We start from the raw sequence: 21002 nt of genomic DNA, 5'->3' as shown, positions 1-21002 counted from the left end.
TTTAAAAATTTGTTCTAAAATAAAATTAATATTGTTTAATACATTTGATTAAGTAAATACATTTCAGTTTTGAGAATTGAGGTTATTAGGATTCCGTCTGTTCTGTATTCCGTAATATGCTATGACGTGGCAGACGACATGCCGCAGTCACCAACCAGGTTGGTTCTTCTTTTTCAGTGGCCAGTTTTTTCGTTTGGAATAAGTGATCAGTCAGGCTGTAGACGCTTGTAAGTTTTTACTAAATCATTTTTAAACATAAAGACCAACCTTGCTATACATTATTTTAAATATACCGTAACTTAATTACAATATCTTCCTCGATTTTGTAAACATAATTTTGCTAACCTTACACTAATAAAATACATTATGTAGAGGCATTTCATACTATTTTTAGTTTGTAAATAAAATAGTCAAAATTATAATAATACAAAATCCTTATACAATAATTAGTTATTGAACTCTTCCAAAAATGTATAAAGCAAGGCTAATTTTAGTTAAGCCCACATAATATAATATTTTATAAATATTTTTGAAAATATATAAATAACATGTAAATTTATACTACAGTTTAATTAAGAGAATAGATAAATGCTACAAAATTGAAATTGAGTCATTAAGAACAGTGCAGTAACAAACAACAAAAAACAATTGTGTAATTGAAGCTTAGTTTAAAAACTAAAAAACATAAAAAAAACCCATAATAAGAAACATATTTCAAAATACAAAATTTTATAACCGTCAATAAAATAAAATTAAGCTAACAAAATTGTGTTCGGAAAAGATTTTCTGATTTAAATTACATTTTTATATTACATTTTTACTGAAGTAGACTTCATTTTAAAATGTATGTAATGGAGATGTATAAAATATGAATATGCCATGTAATATCAGATAAACATAATTAAGAAGAAAATAAAATAAACTTTACCAACACAATTTAATAAGTTACTTCAGTAAACTTGTTACTTGAGATTGAAAATAATTTGAAGTGAAATAGATTAAAAATTTTTAAAAGTAATGATGTAAAAACTACAGCATTTTAAAAAGTAGTTTTTAGAGGTGTGCGAGTAGTAAATTCATCATATACGAGTCAAGTTGAGTTTTCCAAAAAACTTGCGTGCTTCGGACTTTTTCAAATTGAGTACTTTTATATTGAAGCGACATGTGCGATTTTTTCATAATATTCTAATGAAAGAAACTAAAACAATTAAATAGGTGCTTTATGGTACAGAAACTTTCCAAAAAGTATGCATTAGATTTAAATACAAATGCTAAGTAATTATGCTTACAGGCACTTAAAAAACAATACTGTATTCCTATAATGTCCCGGTGCATGTACATTCTTTTATCTGTTATTTGATAACGTATATCATTTTTGAACTACTGATTAGAAATGCTTTCTTTCTAATCACTAGTTGATGTTAGGGAGATCAAGTTACACAACCAGGGTTTGGACCACCTTCCTAAATAATTAAGAAAATGCCACTCACTTGTGCCAATGCCGTTAAATAAACTGTCTATTTACAAAATGTGAATCACTCAAGCAATTTCTTTTGAACCATGGGTTTTATTTTATTTATAATAATGTTAAAGGTTTGCAAGCCATCTTGACACTCTTCTAAGCTTCAGAGTTAAACAGTACGCTGAATATGAGCCAAGTAGAAGCACAAAATAAAAAATATATAAAAACAAATACAGTACTGAACGTCAAGACACCTGTTTGTTAACCTGACTGTTTCATTAACCGTAGGCCTACCACATCTTTAAAATGTGTAAGATAGATGTGCCAAATTATAATACCGGAGAAAAAAACAATTCAAAAAAATAGTTGTTTTAATACTCCTAGAATGCAGATGATAAACTTCTTAACGTACAGTTTAGTTGAGCGAACAACTCACTCTTACTTTGTGTGTTTCTGTGCCATCTGAATATTTGTTAAAATCAACAGTCATCACTAAAGAGGCAAATTAACTTTATAGTTGTAATTGAATATTGAAATAATTCTTTTTACCTAGCTTAGTTATGAAAGTACCTTATAAAACTAAGCCCTAAAAGTTAACAACTAAAATTTATTTAGTGTACAACTTGGCCATGCATATTCATTGCAATTTTCTTTTGTTCTAAACCTCCACAGCAGAGATTAAATTTAACCAAATACTTTGTTGTAATTACTAATCGTTGAGCAGTAAACTATGCTCTTAAAAATTGTATACAATATTTTAAAATATCTATTTAAAACATTCAATGATTATATTCACTGGTGGTTATTCTCTAATGTCAAATTTTGCATTATTGTACGAATGAACAAAGAAACATAATTTTTTTTTGTTTTAACTAACTTATTTTCCGTTGTTGAAAATGGAACTCTTATTAGTCGGGTAAATATAGGATATGACCTTAAAAAAATTGCAAGAAAACGTTTTATGGTTTTATTTTGTAGAGTTGGGTTTGCAGAATGACATACTAAAAGTTGCCAAAAATCGGTGCACGAGAAAACCACTAAAATCACAATTTAAAATGGCGGCTTTTTTCAACATTGGACAAATTAAAAAAACATATTTCACATGTATTTGTTATGCACATTTTCCAAGATATTGACTTGGGACCACCGCCTGTATTTATTGAGTGGTTAGTACTTCATTTTGATAGGGAACATGTTTTTGACCGCCATCTTGGATCCGCCATATTGGACATAGATAATTTTTTTCAATGTAATGATAGTGTTGTGACACATCATTACCAACTACATTTTTACACTGATTTCAATGCCGAAATCCGTTTTTAAATATCTTTATTCATTTAGAAGATATATACAAAAGAAAACTCTGCACCATACATTTCTTATGGACGTTTCGTAGTTTGATATTTTTTTTTAAATTATTTTTCTTATATCTCCAGTTCTTATTAACGCTTGTAGTTCGTTCTAGGCTTAAAATATTCAGTAATGTAAGGGCTTTCATTTGAGCTCTTGATCATTAAAATCAGACGAGTTAAAGACCTGCTACGAACCTCAGAACAATATTAAATTTAACTTTTTAGAAATATATTTTTATTAAAAGATTTATAACTCGGGTTGTTAATACGTCACCGAGTTCTTTCTGGTCTCAAATTACTCAGTAAATGTTTGGCTTTAATTTTATTGATCATTAAACAAAATCTGACAATTTTAAAATGAGCCATGGACCATAATTTAACATTAGAATGTATTTATATTGAAATTTGTCTTTAGTTAAAGACGTATATTCCTAATTCTAAATAACTCCCAAAACTCTTTATAGTCTTAAATAATTCGCCAAAATATTGACTTTTATTTTAGCTATGGATTACTTTCCAGGAGTTATTAGGGTTTGGGATATATGTCCTTAACTAAAGACAAATTTCAAAATAAATACATTTTAATGTTAAATTATGGTCCATGGCTCATTCTAAAATTGTCAGATTTTGTTTAGTGATTAATAAAATCAAAGCTAAACATTCACTGAGTAATTTGAGACAAGAAAGAACTTGGTGACGTATTAACAACCCGAGTTATAAATATTTTAATAAAAATATATTTCTAAAAAGTTAAATTTAATATTGTTCTGAGGTTCGTAGCAGGTCTTTAACTCGTCTGATTTTAATGATCAAGAGCTTATCAATCAATCAATCAATCAAGAAATTTATTTACACAATAATTGCCAATACATAGGATACAAAAGTGCAAAAACCACAAATGGTTTGTCTGCACTAAAAATATTGTTTCTTATCTACCATACAGTTTTTGTCAGTTTGAATCAGTAGCATGCAGTTTTATGAGTTCTTAATTGTCTCTTGAGTAATTAATAACAAAAAAAAGACAACAAAGACACAAATATCTGTAAAAATTCAACAGTAACAATAACAAATAAACTATTGGAATAAATAACAATAATATATTACTTTAACTTCAACTAAAATGTAAATAAATTAAATGCATAATTGTAATAAATTAAAATTGTAACAAATCATTCCAAACAAGTTCCTTTAAATAATGTTTAAACATGCTATAACTATTTGCAAAAACCATATGATTTGTGAGGTTATTAAAACATTTGGGAACAAAAACTTCAAGTGTTCTACTTCCATACTTATTCCTGTGCTTTGGTACAAAATAATAATTCCTTCTAACATCATATGGGTGATTATTGACTATTTTCAAGCTGTCATCAAATAAATGATCAGTGGATATCAAAAAGATATATAACTTACTAACAGGTAGCAGTATAACAAAATGAAAAATCTTTATAATTGGTAACTGCTTAATGTGCACTGGAACAATACATTTGAGCGCTTGCTCCTGCAGATGCTCAATTTTCCTCAGAGAAGTCTTTGAAGCATTGCCCCATGCTCTCACACCATATCTTAATATTGATTCACACAATGACTGGTAAATCACCAATAGCACATTAAATGGCAGGACACTTTTTAAATAAAAAATTTTGCAAACACATGATCTGATTTTTTTACAAACATAATTAACATGTATATCCCATTTAAAATTGTGGTCAACATGAACCCCTAAATATTTAAAATCATGCACATTCTCTAAACTCTTACATTGACAACTTTTTGGGATAAGTGAGTAAGTATGATTATGTAAACAATCAAAATTATGGTAAGTAATGCTTACATTAGAACATTTAAATGCAGGTGAATGCACATGCATGACCTTGGACTTTTTGTCATTTATTACCAATCCATAATCATGACACCATTCTAAAAGGTTGTTAACAGCATTCTGCATATTTTTTCTGCCTCTATTATATTTTTGTTTGATACGACAATTGCAGTGTCATCAGCGTACATAAAAACCGTGTCTTCTTTTATATATTTTGGGAGTGTATTTGCATATATTATATATAAGATTGGGCCCAAAATACTTCCTTGAGGTACCCCAGAAAAAAGTTCTGCCTCTTCACTAAATGTACTATGCACTTTTACAATAATTTTTCTGTTTTTCAGATAGTCTCTAAACCATTCTAAAAACCTGCCAGAAATTCCTATGTCCTTGAGTGCTGTCAATATTTTATCAAACTGCAGTGTATCAAAAGCTTTAGTAAAGTCTATAAAAGTTACTATTACTTGATTGCCCTGCCCTAATTCTTTGTTAATATTGTTAGAAAAATCTTTCAGCAATAACTCTGTACTTTTGTTTTTCTGGAAACCATACTGACTTTTATTTATAACATCATTTTCTGCTAAGTATTTATTTAAATGGTGTGCAATGTACCTTTCCATTATTTTATCTATTGAAGAAAGAATAGATATTGGGCGATAGTTCTGGTATGAATTGTGGCAACCTGATTTATAAACAGGTCTTATAATAGCAGTTTTTAGCAGAGTCGGCATTCTGCCTTCATCAAGTGATGCATTTATTATATTAACCAGCACTTCAGCGGCTTCTAAATTACACTTTTTTAAATCACATTCTCTTATTCCATCTATACCGGGGCTATTTTTCTTTAATTTTACAATAATATCTTCAATATCTTTTCTATTGGCTTTGGGGATGTACAAACTCTTAATATCTCCTAATTTAACCTCAGCACTGTCGAATCCCATTAGCTCAAATGAAAGCCCTTACATTACTGAATATTTTAAGCCTAGAACGAACTACAAGCGTTAATAAGAACTGGAGATATAAGAAAAATAATTTTAAAAAAAATATCAAACTACGAAACGTCCATAAGAAATGTATGGTGCAGAGTTTTCTTTTGTATATATCTTCTAAATGAATAAAGATATTTAAAAACGGATTTCGGCATTGAAATCAGTGTAAAAATGTAGTTGGTAATGATGTGTCACAACACTATCATTACATTGAAAACAAATTATCTATGTCCAATATGGCGGATCCAAGATGGCGGCCAAAAACATGTTCCCTATCAAAATGAAGTACTAACCACTCAATAAATACAGGCGGTGGTCCCAAGTCAATATCTCGAAAAATGTGCATAGCAAATGCATGTGAAATATGTTTTTTTAATTTGTCCAATGTTGAAAAAAGCCGCCATTTTAAATTGTGATTTTAGTGGTTTTCTCGTGCACCGATTTTTGGCAACTTTTAGTATGTCATTCTGCAAACCCAACTCTACAAAATAAAACCATAAAACGTTTTCTTGCAATTTTTTTAACGGTCCCTATGTAAGTTTGTTTAGTTTGCCTGGACTATATGTAAGACTAAATTACTTACGTAACACAGCTCCCGTCACAGCTCAATAAAACCACTTAATCATTTTTCTCTACTCAATGAGACTCTCAATGAGAAATTATGACTCTCTCTCATTTTTCACTTAAGTAAACAAGTTTTCGTAATATATTCGTCAGTTTTAGGAAGTCGCCCTTGTCGTTTTATTGAGCTGTCACGGGAATTACGTAAGTAATTTAGTCTTACATTATGTCCAACAGCTCAGGGGCTACACACATGGATTTAAATTGGAACTCTTATAACTACTGAGATGACTTTCAAGTGGAAATATTAGAATATAAAAAGACAGAGTGTTGAAATAGAAGTAACTGTGTTATATTAAAGATCAGAATAGAATAGTAAACAGCATTTGATAATAAACATTTTGGTTGCTATGGTAACAACTACATATGTTCATAACATTCTCCCCCACTTAATCGCTGGAGAGCAAAGTCCTTAAGATAGGACGGAACCTTGCGCTGTCTGGAAGGACGAGTTAATTTGTTTTCTTTTTGTTCTGTGGCTTGAGGTCTGTCTAGATTTTCTTCTCTTAGAGTACCGTCTAGTTCTGTTGGATTGTTTGTATTTGATTCAGACTCTGGATGGATCTCTTGTGGTGGTGCTTGACAGTCTATAATAGGAATCCTTCTTGGAACAACAGAACTATCTTGTTTGTTTTGTGTTGTAAAGGTAACTTTCTTCTTGGATACAAGAGTCAAAACCAATTGATTTATGTGTCGTTTTAAACTTTGTCCAGAATCCAATTCAACAATGTAATGGTATTGACCTAATTTTCTCTTGACTGTACCAAACTGCCATATGTCTTTATTTCCCAGGTGAACTCTTGCCTGAACCCTCTCCCCCACTTTAAGAGAGCGGACGCGAAGAGGAGCAATCGATTTTGATGGAAGCTTTGCCTTTGGGTTACGGAGAAGTGTGTCAAGTCTAATCCGAATCTTCCTGTTCAAATACAACTCTGCTGGAGTCTTGCCTGATGCCAAAGGTGTTGCTCGATATCTGAACATAATGTTTTGTAGCTTTGTGGTAATTGGGGTTGGATCATCGGCAGCAGCAATAAGTCTTCTCTTTAAAGTTTGTATGTTTCGTTCCGCCAGGCCATTTGTTGCAGGATGGTTAGGAGCAGTAAATTTTTGGAAAATCCCACGTTCTTTACAGTAGTTGATAAATTCCTCACTTTTGAATATAAGTGGCATTGTCCGAGACCAAGAACGAGGGGTACCCATGGACTGAGAAAATGTTTTCAAGTAATCCCATCCTCGTCGCCAACTGAGATGATGACTTTCAAGTGGAAATATTAGAATATAAAAAGACAGAGTGTTGAAATAGAAGTAACTGTGTTATATTAAAGATCAGAATAGAATAGTAAACAGCATTTGATAATAAACATTTTGGTTGCTATGGTAACAACTACATATGTTCATAACAACTACTTTTTAACCAAACAGTCTACATTACTCTCTAGTTTTGTTCACTTTATGTTTATATGTTGTCAACACGTTTCACGATGGCAATGGCAAATATCTCGCACAAACAAAACCCAACTCCACGTCATACATAACCTTAAAAAATAAGTTTTCGTAATATATTTGTCAGTTTTAGGAAGTCGCCCTTGTCGTTTCATTTAATTTTCCCATGAGTAATCCACACTTCTTTTTTAAGTTTTAACAACCTAATCTATCCTGCTTTGTTTCTGCCATTTTGTACAAATATTAATTAAATATTTCATTCAAACCGAGTAGGCCTACTGAAATACTCGTTCAACAATAAATTCTCAATCACTCGAGTACTCGCACACCCCTAGTTGTTTTATTCAGTTTCATTTTGATTAATTAACATTACTATGCTAAGCTAACAGTTAATCATAGAAAATTACTATGAAAATATTTATGATTGTTATACATATAAAACTTATCAACTATTATAAATATAGTTAACATGACATTGATGTAGTGAATTGAATTCACTCCCAAATTACAAATATTCACAACTATTTTAGCCTATTGCATGCTTAATATATAACAAATGATTTCATAGATATATAAATTTAAAGAATACCCAGGTTTATGAAACAATAACTATGAAATTTGCAATATAATTGCAGGCTACAATTGGGAGGCTAACGCAAAATAAAATTATGACTGGTAACTAATTACTTATTTTTGGTTTTGGTTATTTTTAAATTTAACCACTTACTTTAATTGTACTGTTTAATATAATTAATTGTAAAATAATTATGAAAATTATTATAAATGAAAGAGTTGAATTATTATTGAATCAACAAGTTTAAATATTCATTTTTTGTTCTAATCTTGATAACTAACTATAATATGCATAAATAAATTGAATCAGAATTACATTTTAAAAACAAGCCTTACAGGCAAAATTTTCTTAGCTTAACATTATCTTATCAACCCTGATTAATGTAAAAAACTACAAATCTTTAATATTCTTTAGCAGTCTTATACTTTTAGAAAATCATTGAAAAAGTTCACAGATTTAGCATACAAGAATAAATCAAATCCTAACATCTTCACTTTAAAATGTAACAAAATATTTCTAAGCATATATTATTTCACAACAAATATTTATTGGGTACACAAATTATTAAATAGTAATAATGGTTAAATTAAAACATAATGTACCGTATTATATGTGTAATCATTTTATTAGGCTTACTATATAATAGTTGTAGCACACATTACAAAGTTCTAAATCACAATTCATTTGGCAATTATTAACTGTTGACCAACATATAAAACAAATTATAGTAAATTGTCCAAAATTTAAATGCTTCGAATGTAGATCTAAAAATAGTTAATTGGTATAACACAACTTTCAGCATAATTATTTGATTCCTAAAAAAAGTCTAGTTTCAACTGGTCAAACCATCTTTTATAGTTTTAAATAACTTCAATGATTAGCTGCCCTTGACAGCTGCAGACAACGAGTAAGAGGCGTTTCCTTTGATATTCACAGTTTAGACGAGACGAGAACAATCTTGTAGTCACAGAAATGCCCCAGCAAAGAGGTTTAACAATGAAACTGTCACGGTCCCAGCAGTGTCGCTTTGGCAGTGTCCTTGTGCCAGTATACTGAAACACAGAGTGATTGAAATGTACAAGACAGATAGTTACTAATGGGATGGATGTATGAAATGTACAGGAAAGAGAATAGATCAGAGCTGAAAAATATTTTAAAAGTCTATTAAGGGTAGCCCAAAACATGGAAGGGCACAGTTTAAAAGGAAGAGATGAGAACAGACCAGAGTAAAAAATAGATTGTCTTTATTAACAAAATACTAGCCGACCCGTGTGAAGCATTCACACAGAATCCTTCCCAAACGCTCTTCAATAAATTTGGTTGAAATTGAATTCATTGATTCACGAAGATAGAGACATTTCGTCAGGACCCTGGACGTCTCGAGTTGTCCGAGCGAACGGAGGAAAGTTTAGGTTAGTTAAACCTAACCCGAACTAAACACCTCACAATGCAGATATAAGGAACAGCAATTGTAAACATGGATTAAGTGTTTCGCCAAGCGTCAGATGAGTAAGTTGATTGATTAATTCTATTTGTTCAGGTTAGAGTTTAGAGTTTAGAGTAGAGTTGTTTAGGTTGAGTTTTCTGAGCTTGGGCCATTGGCTGCATGGTTGTGTAGGCTTGGAGTGGGTTTTGGCTGGTGAAAAACAAGAATTAAGCACCTTATGTGTATTGGAATTACTTTTAATTGCCAATTACTTGTGTTTCAAGGTGCTAGGCCCATTCCTAGGGTTGGACTTTCAAGGTATTTGTGGGCCTTTGGCTGGCGCTTTGTGTGGTCAAACCACAAGTTTTTGGGGTTAGTTTAGTAATTTTCTTTGTTGTCGATTTTTCAAACTTTTCCCGTGGCTCAAGGCCAGATATTACCCAATAAACCTGCTTTTAAAAATTAATTTTTGTGCGGGCTATGGTCCGTTTGTTTTTGGTCCCTGTTTGATTAATAATGGACCTAAGGCCTAACAGTTGCTCATTTTGTGTTGTTGTAATGAACACGTTGTTAACCCCTTAACCGCCACGCACGAGATATGCCGGGCTATACTAGTTTTCAGAGCAACCGCCACGTACGAGTTATCTCGTGTTGACGTAATCAGCTGTTGTGTTTTATTTTTAACAGCTCACTTCCCGCCTTATCTCTGATATACGTACGTAAACAAGTTGTTGACAGTGCTGCAATCTGGTGGATTTTAGTGGTATAGGTCAGTAATGGTCCCGATCAGTTCCGTTCGTAGTTTCAGTAAAACTCGTGCTTGCGGAAGCTTACGTAATGCTTACGTACATTATGCGTGTCATTATAATTGTGTTTTTTGGTGGTTATTTACTTGGTAGTGTTGAATGAGTAGTAAATATTAGTCGTAATGGCTGGTGACATGCTTGAGGATGACGATTTAATAGAGTTGTAGACTTTATTGTAGGCCTAATTTTTATTATAGGCCTAACTCAAGAAACCCCCGAACCCCACCCCCCCACAATCACAAATTTTAGTAGGGTATTGTTAAAGCTTAATGTTTTTGAAGATGTCTACAAACAATATTGATAACTATTTTCTTTAGAAAAACAACTGGTACAGTTTATTAAATCACAAGTAAAAATCGTCAAAAACGGCAAAAATAAGTGGCAATGGCGGATTTTGACTAGGCTACTTAGACGGCGGTTAAGGGGTTAAGATTAAAAATAACATGTTGTAACGAATTTTGTCCCTTTGTGCCCAGTGAAAGTGTTTTTTGTAGACTAATTTATTTGTAATGTAGGCCTATGTCACATAGACTAAATCTTTTAAGGCCTATTTTGCTTGGAGCGACTGTAGCGATAGTCGCTTGCTTAGCGATTGATTTTCCGTCGCCGCGCTATTTTTCATAGTTAGTTGAATACCAGCACTCACATTCGTGAAGTTATTAGTGCGTTTTGTAACTTTTTAAAGTATCTCCTCAGAGAGGAGTTAAAAGACGAGGCTGTACTTGACCCTAGTGGAAGTATCAATAGACGAACAAAAAAAATACAGTTATACATAGGATTTGGGATGGATACAAATCACTAGACGCCACTAGATAGGATAGAAATATAGAAAACTGTAGTGATATCAATGAAAAAAATATATACTTATCTATAATATTAAAACGTAACAGGGTTTTTTTATTTCTCGATTCTGAATCAACCACTCGACGGACTTTCATGATTTTTGTGTTGAAAGAAAGATAATTTTGAGAACTAGGGAATGTCGAAGCCATAATTTTAGTTTAGGGTCCCAGGTATTTAGAAATTAACTTTTAATTTTTTTAAAGTTTAGCAGCCGACGCTAAGATTCTCAACTAGCTTTTGGTACAATATAATTTGCTTAACAAACAGCTGTAAACATTCAGCGTTTGTAACACAAATTCAGCATTTGGATCAAATTAAAGTCAATGTTAAAAGACATACTAAGAGTTGACTTATTTATACTATGTTTAATGTTAATCATTGATACGTTCAATCCTTCGATAAGAGGATGACGGATTATTTAAATATACATAGTAAAATAGGATGTTCAAATTATTTTTTTAAGTAATCTTTGTAATCTTCGGTTTGTTTTAGTGCAATATAATTTGTTTTAACTAACAGCTGGTTAGTTATAAAAATGCCCTATAGAACTATGAGGTTATTTACTCTGATTTTGTCATTGGTTATAGGAAATAAGTAAGATTAGTAGACCACCGAGATAAGTAACACCATCGACGTGTACAAGTCGAGGCTCTGTACACGAGTTTAAAAAAAAGATATGCAAATTATTTTACTGCTCAACTTTTTTGGAAAGGGTAGGAAAATCACAATTTTTACATGTTTTAATTCATCTTGGCAGCTTTTTGTTTACAATCAATGTTTTTGAATGCTTTGAACTTTGTTTGGATTGGGCCCGGAAATATTGATGTCATAAAGATGGAGATCAAGAATCCTCAGGAATACGATTTTAAATTACCACCACAACCTCAGACGGGTTTTATCCAAAGATATACAGATGAATGACATAGATTGAACACAACGTCATCATAGACCTAGGATACTGCAATTAGACTAAGCATCCTTTTATGAAATCTAGTGAACCCTAGTGAAACCTTCAATAATAGTACTTACATAACTTAAACTTTCAATAATAGTGACCTTCAATGAAACCTAGTGTGTCCCGTTGTTATTCGTCATTTGCTATCTTTTTCGTTTCCTGTAAATTTAATTATGTTTGAGTTATGTTATCGTTTATTTAATACTGTTTTGTTGGATCAAATATTTACTATTGTTATTGCTTTTTCATATTCTATTTCGACTTCATTGTTATATTATAGCTTTCCTAGCCAAAGATTCACCTTGCTTTTGCTGATCGATTCTTTAACTGTATTGCCAGTCCAAATTCTTACCTTTGTTATTGCTTTTTCACTATTATTTTGTACTTCATTGTTAATTTATTGCTTTCCTAGTCAAGATTACATTTCCTGTTACCAATGTTGCTCTGCTCCTGCCATAGATTTAAGTTAGTTGTTAAGTTTTCTGTTAAAATGCATGTTGTTACCACATAGGCTTCTTAATTGTATCCACATTGTAAATTGGTGATATATTGCCGTTGGAATAAATAAATAATAATAAATCTATAAAGTTGTTTGGCGTGTGTTTAGTTGTGGTTACGTTTGGCGGCGCTGAATATTTTATAGTTTAAATAAATGAATATTGGGAATTACGATGTACATTGATTCAATGAGGGTGGTTTAATTATCAAGGATACTATAATTGATAATGGAATGGATAATAAATATAGACAACTAATTACGTCACTAGCTTTACTAGCGTTTTTACTTTTTGAATTCCTTCAACATGTGACCAGTTCTTTTGTTCAAATGAATATTATTTTATTTTTGACTCAGCTGTTTACGAAACAAACTAGTATAATATGTTGTTGTGTTTACTTTTTGTTGTTTACACTTGTTTATTTAGCAATTGATGCAGTGAAATTGACATGATGTGTGTGGACGATTCGTTTAATGAAGTCAGGACACCAATGTTATAATTATGTGTACTGTGAATTTTATTGGATGTTTTTGTTTTATTTTAGGGAGTTTCAAGTCAGAGCTACTGGAAATTATGTATAGTATGGGTAATTGTATTGTGGTGATATTGATTATGGAAGAGGTAGGTATGCGATGGAAGGTGATATCATTGACTAGGCCTATACACTTCTCAATTGATAATTACTCTTTCTACTGTAGGCTGCAATAAAATTTGTCTTTATACGTGTAAACTAGCTGTTCTGAATTATAGGCCTACACAGTTTTAACTGACTACTCCTGTACGTAGGACGGGCTAACACCTCGTATCAATAAAAAAAATTAGTGATATCAATAAAAGTACATGAATGTCGGAAAATAAAACCTGGGGTCGAAATAAAAAAAGTTAATAAAAATTAAAATGATTTGTTCATACAAAAAACTGATACAATAATTAATACCTACGTAAATAAATAACACATAGTCAACTTAGAACAGTCAAGCATTTTATATTTAAATTCAAATAGACGATGATTACCTAAAAGAAATTAAACACAACCATTTGAGCAATGACAAAGCAAAGTTTGCTGGAAATAAAGAGTCGCCTGTTTCTTCTACAATTTAATGTAGAAAATGAAATGAATGTCTAAGGAAATATAGCCAAAACAGTACAATCGTAACAGCACTTGAATAGAAAAATTAATGTGAACAAAAAAAGTAAATTATGGTTATTTTCACCCTATTATTTTTAATGTGCCTACTGACTGAGTGAACTGCACTGTTTTGAGGTTCTGCACATGTGTCGCTGCGCATCAGTCGCGGCGCGATTATAGCAAGACTAGTACCCAGGGCAGTGGTCTGCGACTGTAGCTAGCGACTCTTGCGACAGTCGCTCTAAGCAAAACAGGACAACGCAAACTCCGTTAGAGCAGTGCCCAGCTAATATTGTGGAGCGATTATCGCTACGCAACTATCGCTGCAATCACTTCAAGCAAAATAGGCCTTTATAGTTTAGTAATGGCACCTCCTGGGGGCCAAACTCGGTCATAATAAGTTAGTATTAGAGCTCATAGATGTCCCCTGCAATTTTCATTCATTTTATTAAGGAATTGATCGAGTTATAAGTCTTTTAAGCAGGAAACCCACTGGTCCAACACTCTCCGACAGAATTACTTTGCATGACTTTAAATGGACTGTAAACCACTAGTCCGATCCGACACGTTCTGAAAACATTGCTCTCTGGGGCATTTTTGTCGGATGTCGGATCCGACATTTCTCAACTCTGCGTGCACCAGACCTAGATTCGTCACAGTCTAGCTTTGTGTGCGACATGAGTATTGACGAACGTTTGATCGAAGCAGTTTGGGAGTATCCCTTTCTTTATACAGTAGGTTGAACATATTCTGATGCTTCAATGATGCAAGTTCCATGGATTTGAGTGGTGATTGGCTCTTAAAATGAGGAACAACTATTATAGAAAACGACCATGCAAACAAAGAACCAAAAACATTTACAAAAATGCCTGAAATGTCTAATTTATTGTCGGTTACTGACGGAGCCTGTCAGGCCAATAGGTTATGCCTTAAAAACTGCGAAAGGTGTCGGAGACTTGTCGGAAGGTGTCGTGTTGGAGAGTGTCGGACTAGTGGGTTCCCTGCTTTAGTTAAGCGCTTTTCTCAACTCTGAGTAACCGCAAGTAACTGACCCCCTACTTAACCTCAGGTTGATTCGTAAGTATGGGTTTGGCTTTTAAAAGTTGCGGGCACTCTTGCGACAGCTTTTAATGGCATTTTGAGCAAATTTGGTTGGTAATTACCGGAGTTATTACCAGAACTACCTGAAAATGTACCTCCGGCCAAAGAATTTTGAACATAATTATACGAAACTTGATTTTTGAAGTATTTATTTATTGAAGTGTCTAATTGTATTGTGATTTATTATTGTATTTTACCCTTCTGGGCCAGATAATTTTTGTCTTTTGATACCAAGCTCAATTTTTATGAAAAGTTCTCTCAAAACTGTGTTGTAAAATTTTGTAAGTTTCAAAATTCATTTTTGTCATGTTTTTAGAGGCTTGCTTATCTGAAATATTTGTGTCTAGTCAAGTCATTTTTTGTTCTCACTTTTAAAGAATGTTTTAAAGAAAGAAACGGTTCATAAAAAAAGAACCAATGGCCAATACTAATGAAAAAGAGAATTTGCTAAAAACATTGTTTATAAACGTTTTCTTTCTTTAAAACATTCTTTGAAAGTGAGAACAAGAACTGACTAGACTAGACACATTTATGGGTCAAATTTATTTTATTAGTTTTATAGCCTGGAACGCTTTGCAATTTTTGGAAAACTCTATTCAATGAACTTCTACAAGTTACCACCAGATTGGAACACAGCTGCCCACCACTAGTTTTGATCAACCCCGCCTAGCCTACTATAAATGTGGACTAGTACCGCAAGTTGATTCTTTTCATTTGACAAATTGTTAATAATCATTTGTTATTTATTTTACAGTAATTGGTATTTATTTATTTTTAAAGGTATTTATTTAATTGTTAGGCCTTACAGTTACACATTTTTTATTACAATTCATACAATTCATCAGAAGTTTAAGGAATTGGTCATCTATCCTAGTATAGGCTCTCTATTATTCCTTTGTTATATGAGGGGATTAATGAGCTGACCTCTCGCACCGCCCCCAGACGAGCAACTAGTGGAAGCATGCCCCCGATAGTGACAGTGTGAGTGGACATCCCTACCTAAAATCTGAAAAGCCGTGGGTGAACTGAAAAAAGAAAATTGGAAACAATAGCCTATAATTTCAAAAAGTCAACAACAAGGTACAACCAACCAAAGAGAATTGCTAAAATTGTATATAACATGGGTATCTATCTGCACTTAAAAATTTGTAACTGTAAGGCCTAACAATTAAATCGTTTTTAGCCTCTATGGAGTAAAAATCAGCTGTTGTCAACTCAGTTGTAAATTTCTATTGTTAACGATTGCATGTATCGAAATATGTATCGATTCTTGCTTCGTAATCATTTTAACCTACAGTCTACAGTCTCTTCCCATAGCATTTTAGCATTGAAGATACATTAATCCATTCCCACGCTCAACACTGCTCACCTTTAGGCCTACTACTTCCTTCACCACCCCCTACGTCAAGACCTGTTTCCCTCTCTTCCCATAGAATTTTAAGATTGTAGATACCTTAATCTAATCGTCATAAACAGTTCCCACACTCCGGACTGCTCGCGTTTACTACATCCTTCACCATTTCCTACGTCACGGACCTGTTTTACCTCCCTTCCCTGTCGGACCTCCCTTCCCGAAGAATTTTAGGAATGTAGATACCTTAATCTAATCGTCATAAACAGTTCCCACACTCCGGACTGCTCGCTTTACTACTTCCTTCACCACTTCCTACGTCACGGACCTGTTCACCTCCCTTTCCTTAGCATTATTGGATTGCAAATACCTTATTCTATTGATCATAAACAGATAACACACTCCGAACATCTCGCCTTTACTACTTCCTTCACCACTTCCTACGTCACGGACTTGTTTCGTTCCCTTTCCATAGCATTTTAGGATTGCAGGTACCTTAATCTAATCTAATCGTCATAAACCGTTCCCACACTCCAGACTACTCACCTTTACTACTTCCTTCACCACTTTCTACGTCGCGGACCTGTTTCCCTCCCTTCCCAGTGCATTCTAATATTGCAGATACCTTAATCTAATCTCATAAACAGTTTCCACACTCCGGACTGCTCACCTTTACTACTTCCTTCACCACTTCCTATGTCCCGGACCGGTTTACCTCCCTTCCCATAGCATTTTAGGATTGCAGATACCTTAATGTAATCGTCACAAACAGTTCCCACAGTCCGGACTGCTTGCCTTTACTACTTCCTTCACCACTTCCTACGTCGCGGACCTGTTTCTCTCCCTTCCCATAGCATCATAGGATTGCAAATACCTTAATCTAATGGTCATAAACAGATCCCATACCCCGAACAGCTCGCCTTTACTACTTCCTTCACCACTTCCTACGTAGCGGACCTGTTTCCTTCCCTTCCAATAGTATTTTAGGATTGCAGATACCTTAATCTAATTGTTATAAACAGTTCCCACACTCCGGACAGCTCGCCTTGACTACTTCCTTCACCACTTCCTACATCGCGGACCCGTTTTCCTCCCTTCCCATCGAATTTTAGGAATACAGATACCTAAATCTAATCGTCATAAACAGTTTCCACACTCCAGACGGCTCACCTTTACTACTTCCTTCCTACGTCACGGACCTCAAGCTAGTGTCAAGCTGTTATAATTTAAACATTTTTGCCACCAAGACTGTTATTTGAATATATAATAGGTTACGTACCTTGGTCCGTAACCACATAATAAACTTTATGTGTCAACCTGTATTTATATAATGATGAAGACTTCCGTCAGATTTTTGACTAGCTTCTACATGATGTTTTGAAAAAGGATTTGACAATGGGTCTTTGTACCCAAAACTAGTCATCCATTGACTAAAATAAGACTGAAGACGGACCAAGGTATGTAACCTATTATATATTCTGTTCTAATATCTGTGGAATAATGCTTTCAGCTATTTCTTTATCTACTGCATTCAAAAGTCAACAGCTGATCATATGTCTTTGTTTATGTGTCAAATACTGCTTCCATAAGGATTACATTGTATCTTTGAGACCCAGTGGGGCGGATTCCTGAGAGACTTTTTTAACGCCATATAGATGTTGGCACTCACCGATATGGTCTTTATCACCATGCAAAATTTGAAAACGATTGATTCAGCCGTCTAGGAGGAGTTTGTGTATTACGAAATGCATAAGAGTCGACGTATAAGAGCTTCGCTCGTTTCGCTCAATAAATAAATACCAATTACTGTAAAATAAATAACAAATGATTATTAAAAATTGTGTCAAATTGAAGGATCAACTTGCGGTACTAGTCCACATTTGTAGTAGGCTAGGCGGGGTTGATCAAAACTAGTGGTGGGCAGCTGTGGTCCAATCTGGTGGTAACTTGTAGAAGTTCATTGAATAGAGTTTTCCAAAAATTGCAAAGCGTTCCAGGCTAGAAAACTAATAAAATAAATTTGACCCATAAATGTGTCTAGTCTAGTCAGTTCTTGTTCTCACTTTCAAAGAAAGTTTTAAAGAAAGAAAACGTTTATAAACAATGTTTTTAGCAAATTCTCTTTTTCATTAGTATTGGCCATTGGTTCTTTTTTTATGAACCGTTTCTTTCTTTAAAACATTCTTTAAAAGTGAGAACAAAAAATGACTTGACTAGACACAAATATTTCAGATAAGCAAGCCTCTAAAAACATGACAAAAATGAATTTTGAAACTTACAAAATTTTACAACACAGTTTTGAGAGAACTTTTCATAAAAATTGAGCTTGGTATCAAAAGACAAAAATTATCTGGCCCAGAAGGGTAAAATACAATAATAAATCACAATACAATTAGACACTTCAATAAATAAATACTTCAAAAATCAAGTTTCGTATAATTATGTTCAAAATTCTTTGGCCGGAGGTACATTCTCAGGTAGTTCTGGTAATAACTCCAGTAATTACCAACCAAATTTGCTCAAAGTGCCATTAAAAGCTGTCGCAAGAGTGCCCGCAACTTTTAAAAGCCAAACCCATACTTACGAATCAACCTGAGGTTAAGTAGGGGGTCAGTTACTTGCGGTTACTCAGAGTTGAGAAAAGCGCTTAACTAAAGCAGGGAACCCACTAGTCCGACACTCTCCAACACGACACCTTCCGACAAGTCTCCGACACCTTTCGCAGTTTTTAAGGTATAACCTATTGGCCCGACAGGCTCCGTCAGTAACCGACAAGAAATTAGACATTTCAGGCATTTTTGTAAATGTTTTTGGTTCTTTGTTTACATGGTCGTTTTCTATGATAGTTGTTCCTCATTTTAAGAACCAATGTGACACTATTCATGTATATATTTCTAATGTACTTGATGAATAAAGATAATTTGAATTTGAATTTTGAATTTGAATCACCACTCAAATCCATGGAACTTGCATCATTGAAGCATCAGAATATGTTCAACCTACTGTATAAAGAAAGGGATACTCCCAAACTGCTTCGATCAAACGTTCGTCAATACTCATGTCGCACACAAAGCTATACTGTGACAAATTTAGGTCTGGTGCACGCAGAGTTGAGAAATGTCGGATCCGAAATCCGACAAAAATGCCCCAGAGAGCAATGTTTTCAGAACGTGTCGGATCGGACTAGTGGTTTACAGTCCATTTAAAGTCATGCAAAGTAATTCTGTCGGTGAGTGTTGGACCAGTGGGTTTCCTGCTTAAAAGACTTATAACTCGATCAATTCCTTAATAAAATGAATGAAAATTGCAGGGGACATCTATGAGCTCTAATACTAACTTATTATGACCGAGCTTGGCCCCCAGGAGGTGCCATTACTAAACTATAATGAGGGCTTTGCCTTATATATATATAGATTCAATTAAGTTTATTCCCGCAGTAATCATAGATTTAACAGGGCGAAAACTGTGTTGTTCATTATCAATCAACAGATTACTTTCTAAAAAAGTATAGTAGTTGGTTGTACACCACTTTTTCTAAAATCTTTGGAAAAAACGGTAATAATGATACTGGTCTTCAACATGAACCCACATTATGCATCTCCCTTTTTATAGACTGGTACAACTTTAGCAATTTTTAATTTACAAGGAAAATGGCCGGAAATTAAAGAAGAATTAATAACATGGGTCAACGGTTTTGAGATAAGTGGAAAAGCCTGTTAAACTACAGCAATTGGAATGTCATCTATACCTGTTGAACATTTATTGGTGAAGGACCTTATTATTTAATATTTTTACCTAATCCGCCATGTTAAACTTCCCTATCCCAAGCGTGATGTATACAACTTCCTTACTTCTCGAGTGATGCAAAGTATCAAAAAGTCACTCGGTGATGTAATGAAACCCATTTAAATAACATTGAGTGATTAACTTAAAAAATATACCTCTATGGAGCCAACGACGTTCAACGCTAGAAATCAGCTGTGCTCTTGAATTTTATTGTTATGTTTTGAAGAATTTTCCTAACCTAGCTTTTGTTTGTAAATGAACGTTACTGTTAGAAGATGAGTGAAATGGATAATGATTAATATTGTTCGTAACCTCCTGTATATTGTCGGGTCAGGTAAAATCTTGTACGTTACACGTTACGCAAGAGCGTGTTTACATCACTTAGGTAAATTATGCAACACTACACTTGTAAGGTAAATAGCTATTACAACATGTCTTTCATCAACCTGCTTGAATTTGAGATAGCTTGTGGGTTTATGTGGTTTATAGGAGGTGTTATGTTACCTCAAAGTGCCGGACTGTCATCGGTGTCGCCAGCCAGTTGGTAGTGATGTCTCCGCAGAGCTGACAGTCGTAGTCGCTCCTTCTCCAGGTCAGACTCTAGCTCCAGCACTCTCACCTGGGCCTCCATCTCCAGTCTCTTGGCTTGGTGAAGAGACAGGTGTGACACATCCAGCTCATCTGCTGTGAAACAAACAGTAGGCCATAGTACACACAAGACGCCACAAAACACAACTCCCTGGTGGACTTTGTCATGTGTCTGACTCTATTTGCCTATACCTTTCAAACAATGTGTTTAACATTGTCTTGAAGGGAGGGTGTTGTGATGCGAGCTAAGATCT

At 33.7% G+C, this 21002-nt stretch overlaps 2 protein-coding genes across 7 annotated transcripts in view; both read right to left on the bottom strand.

Annotated features, from left to right (window-relative positions):
• Positions 1-749: 749 nt before the first annotated feature.
• LOC129004303 (huntingtin-interacting protein 1) overlaps positions 750-21002 on the bottom strand; it is a 166743-nt gene continuing 146490 nt past the window's right edge. For 3 of the 6 annotated variants that reach the window (XM_054432837.1, XM_054432854.1, XM_054432870.1), the window contains 3 exons: positions 20665-20844; positions 6188-9318; positions 750-2366 (listed from right to left, as the gene is read on the bottom strand). In XM_054432837.1, coding sequence (XP_054288812.1) covers positions 20666-20844 — 179 coding nt within the window. In that variant the 3' untranslated portion in view covers positions 750-2366; positions 6188-9318; position 20665. The remainder of the gene's footprint in view (positions 2367-6187; positions 9319-20664; positions 20845-21002) is intronic. The other 3 variants (XM_054432845.1, XM_054432861.1, XM_054432880.1) reach the window with 1 other exon arrangement.
• On the bottom strand, positions 6610-7419 carry LOC128994792 (uncharacterized protein K02A2.6-like). Its single transcript, XM_054419570.1, has one exon. The coding sequence runs from the start codon at positions 7417-7419 to the stop codon at positions 6610-6612; it is 810 nt and encodes a 269-aa protein (XP_054275545.1).

This window comes from Macrosteles quadrilineatus, unplaced genomic scaffold (assembly GCF_028750875.1).
Source record: "Macrosteles quadrilineatus isolate MER2022 unplaced genomic scaffold, UCM_ALF_1.0 Scaffold_1__1_contigs__length_201487025, whole genome shotgun sequence".
Lineage (NCBI taxonomy): Eukaryota > Metazoa > Arthropoda > Insecta > Hemiptera > Cicadellidae > Macrosteles > Macrosteles quadrilineatus.
Note: the sequence above shows the minus strand (reverse complement) of the source record. Positions and strands in the feature narration are given on the sequence as shown.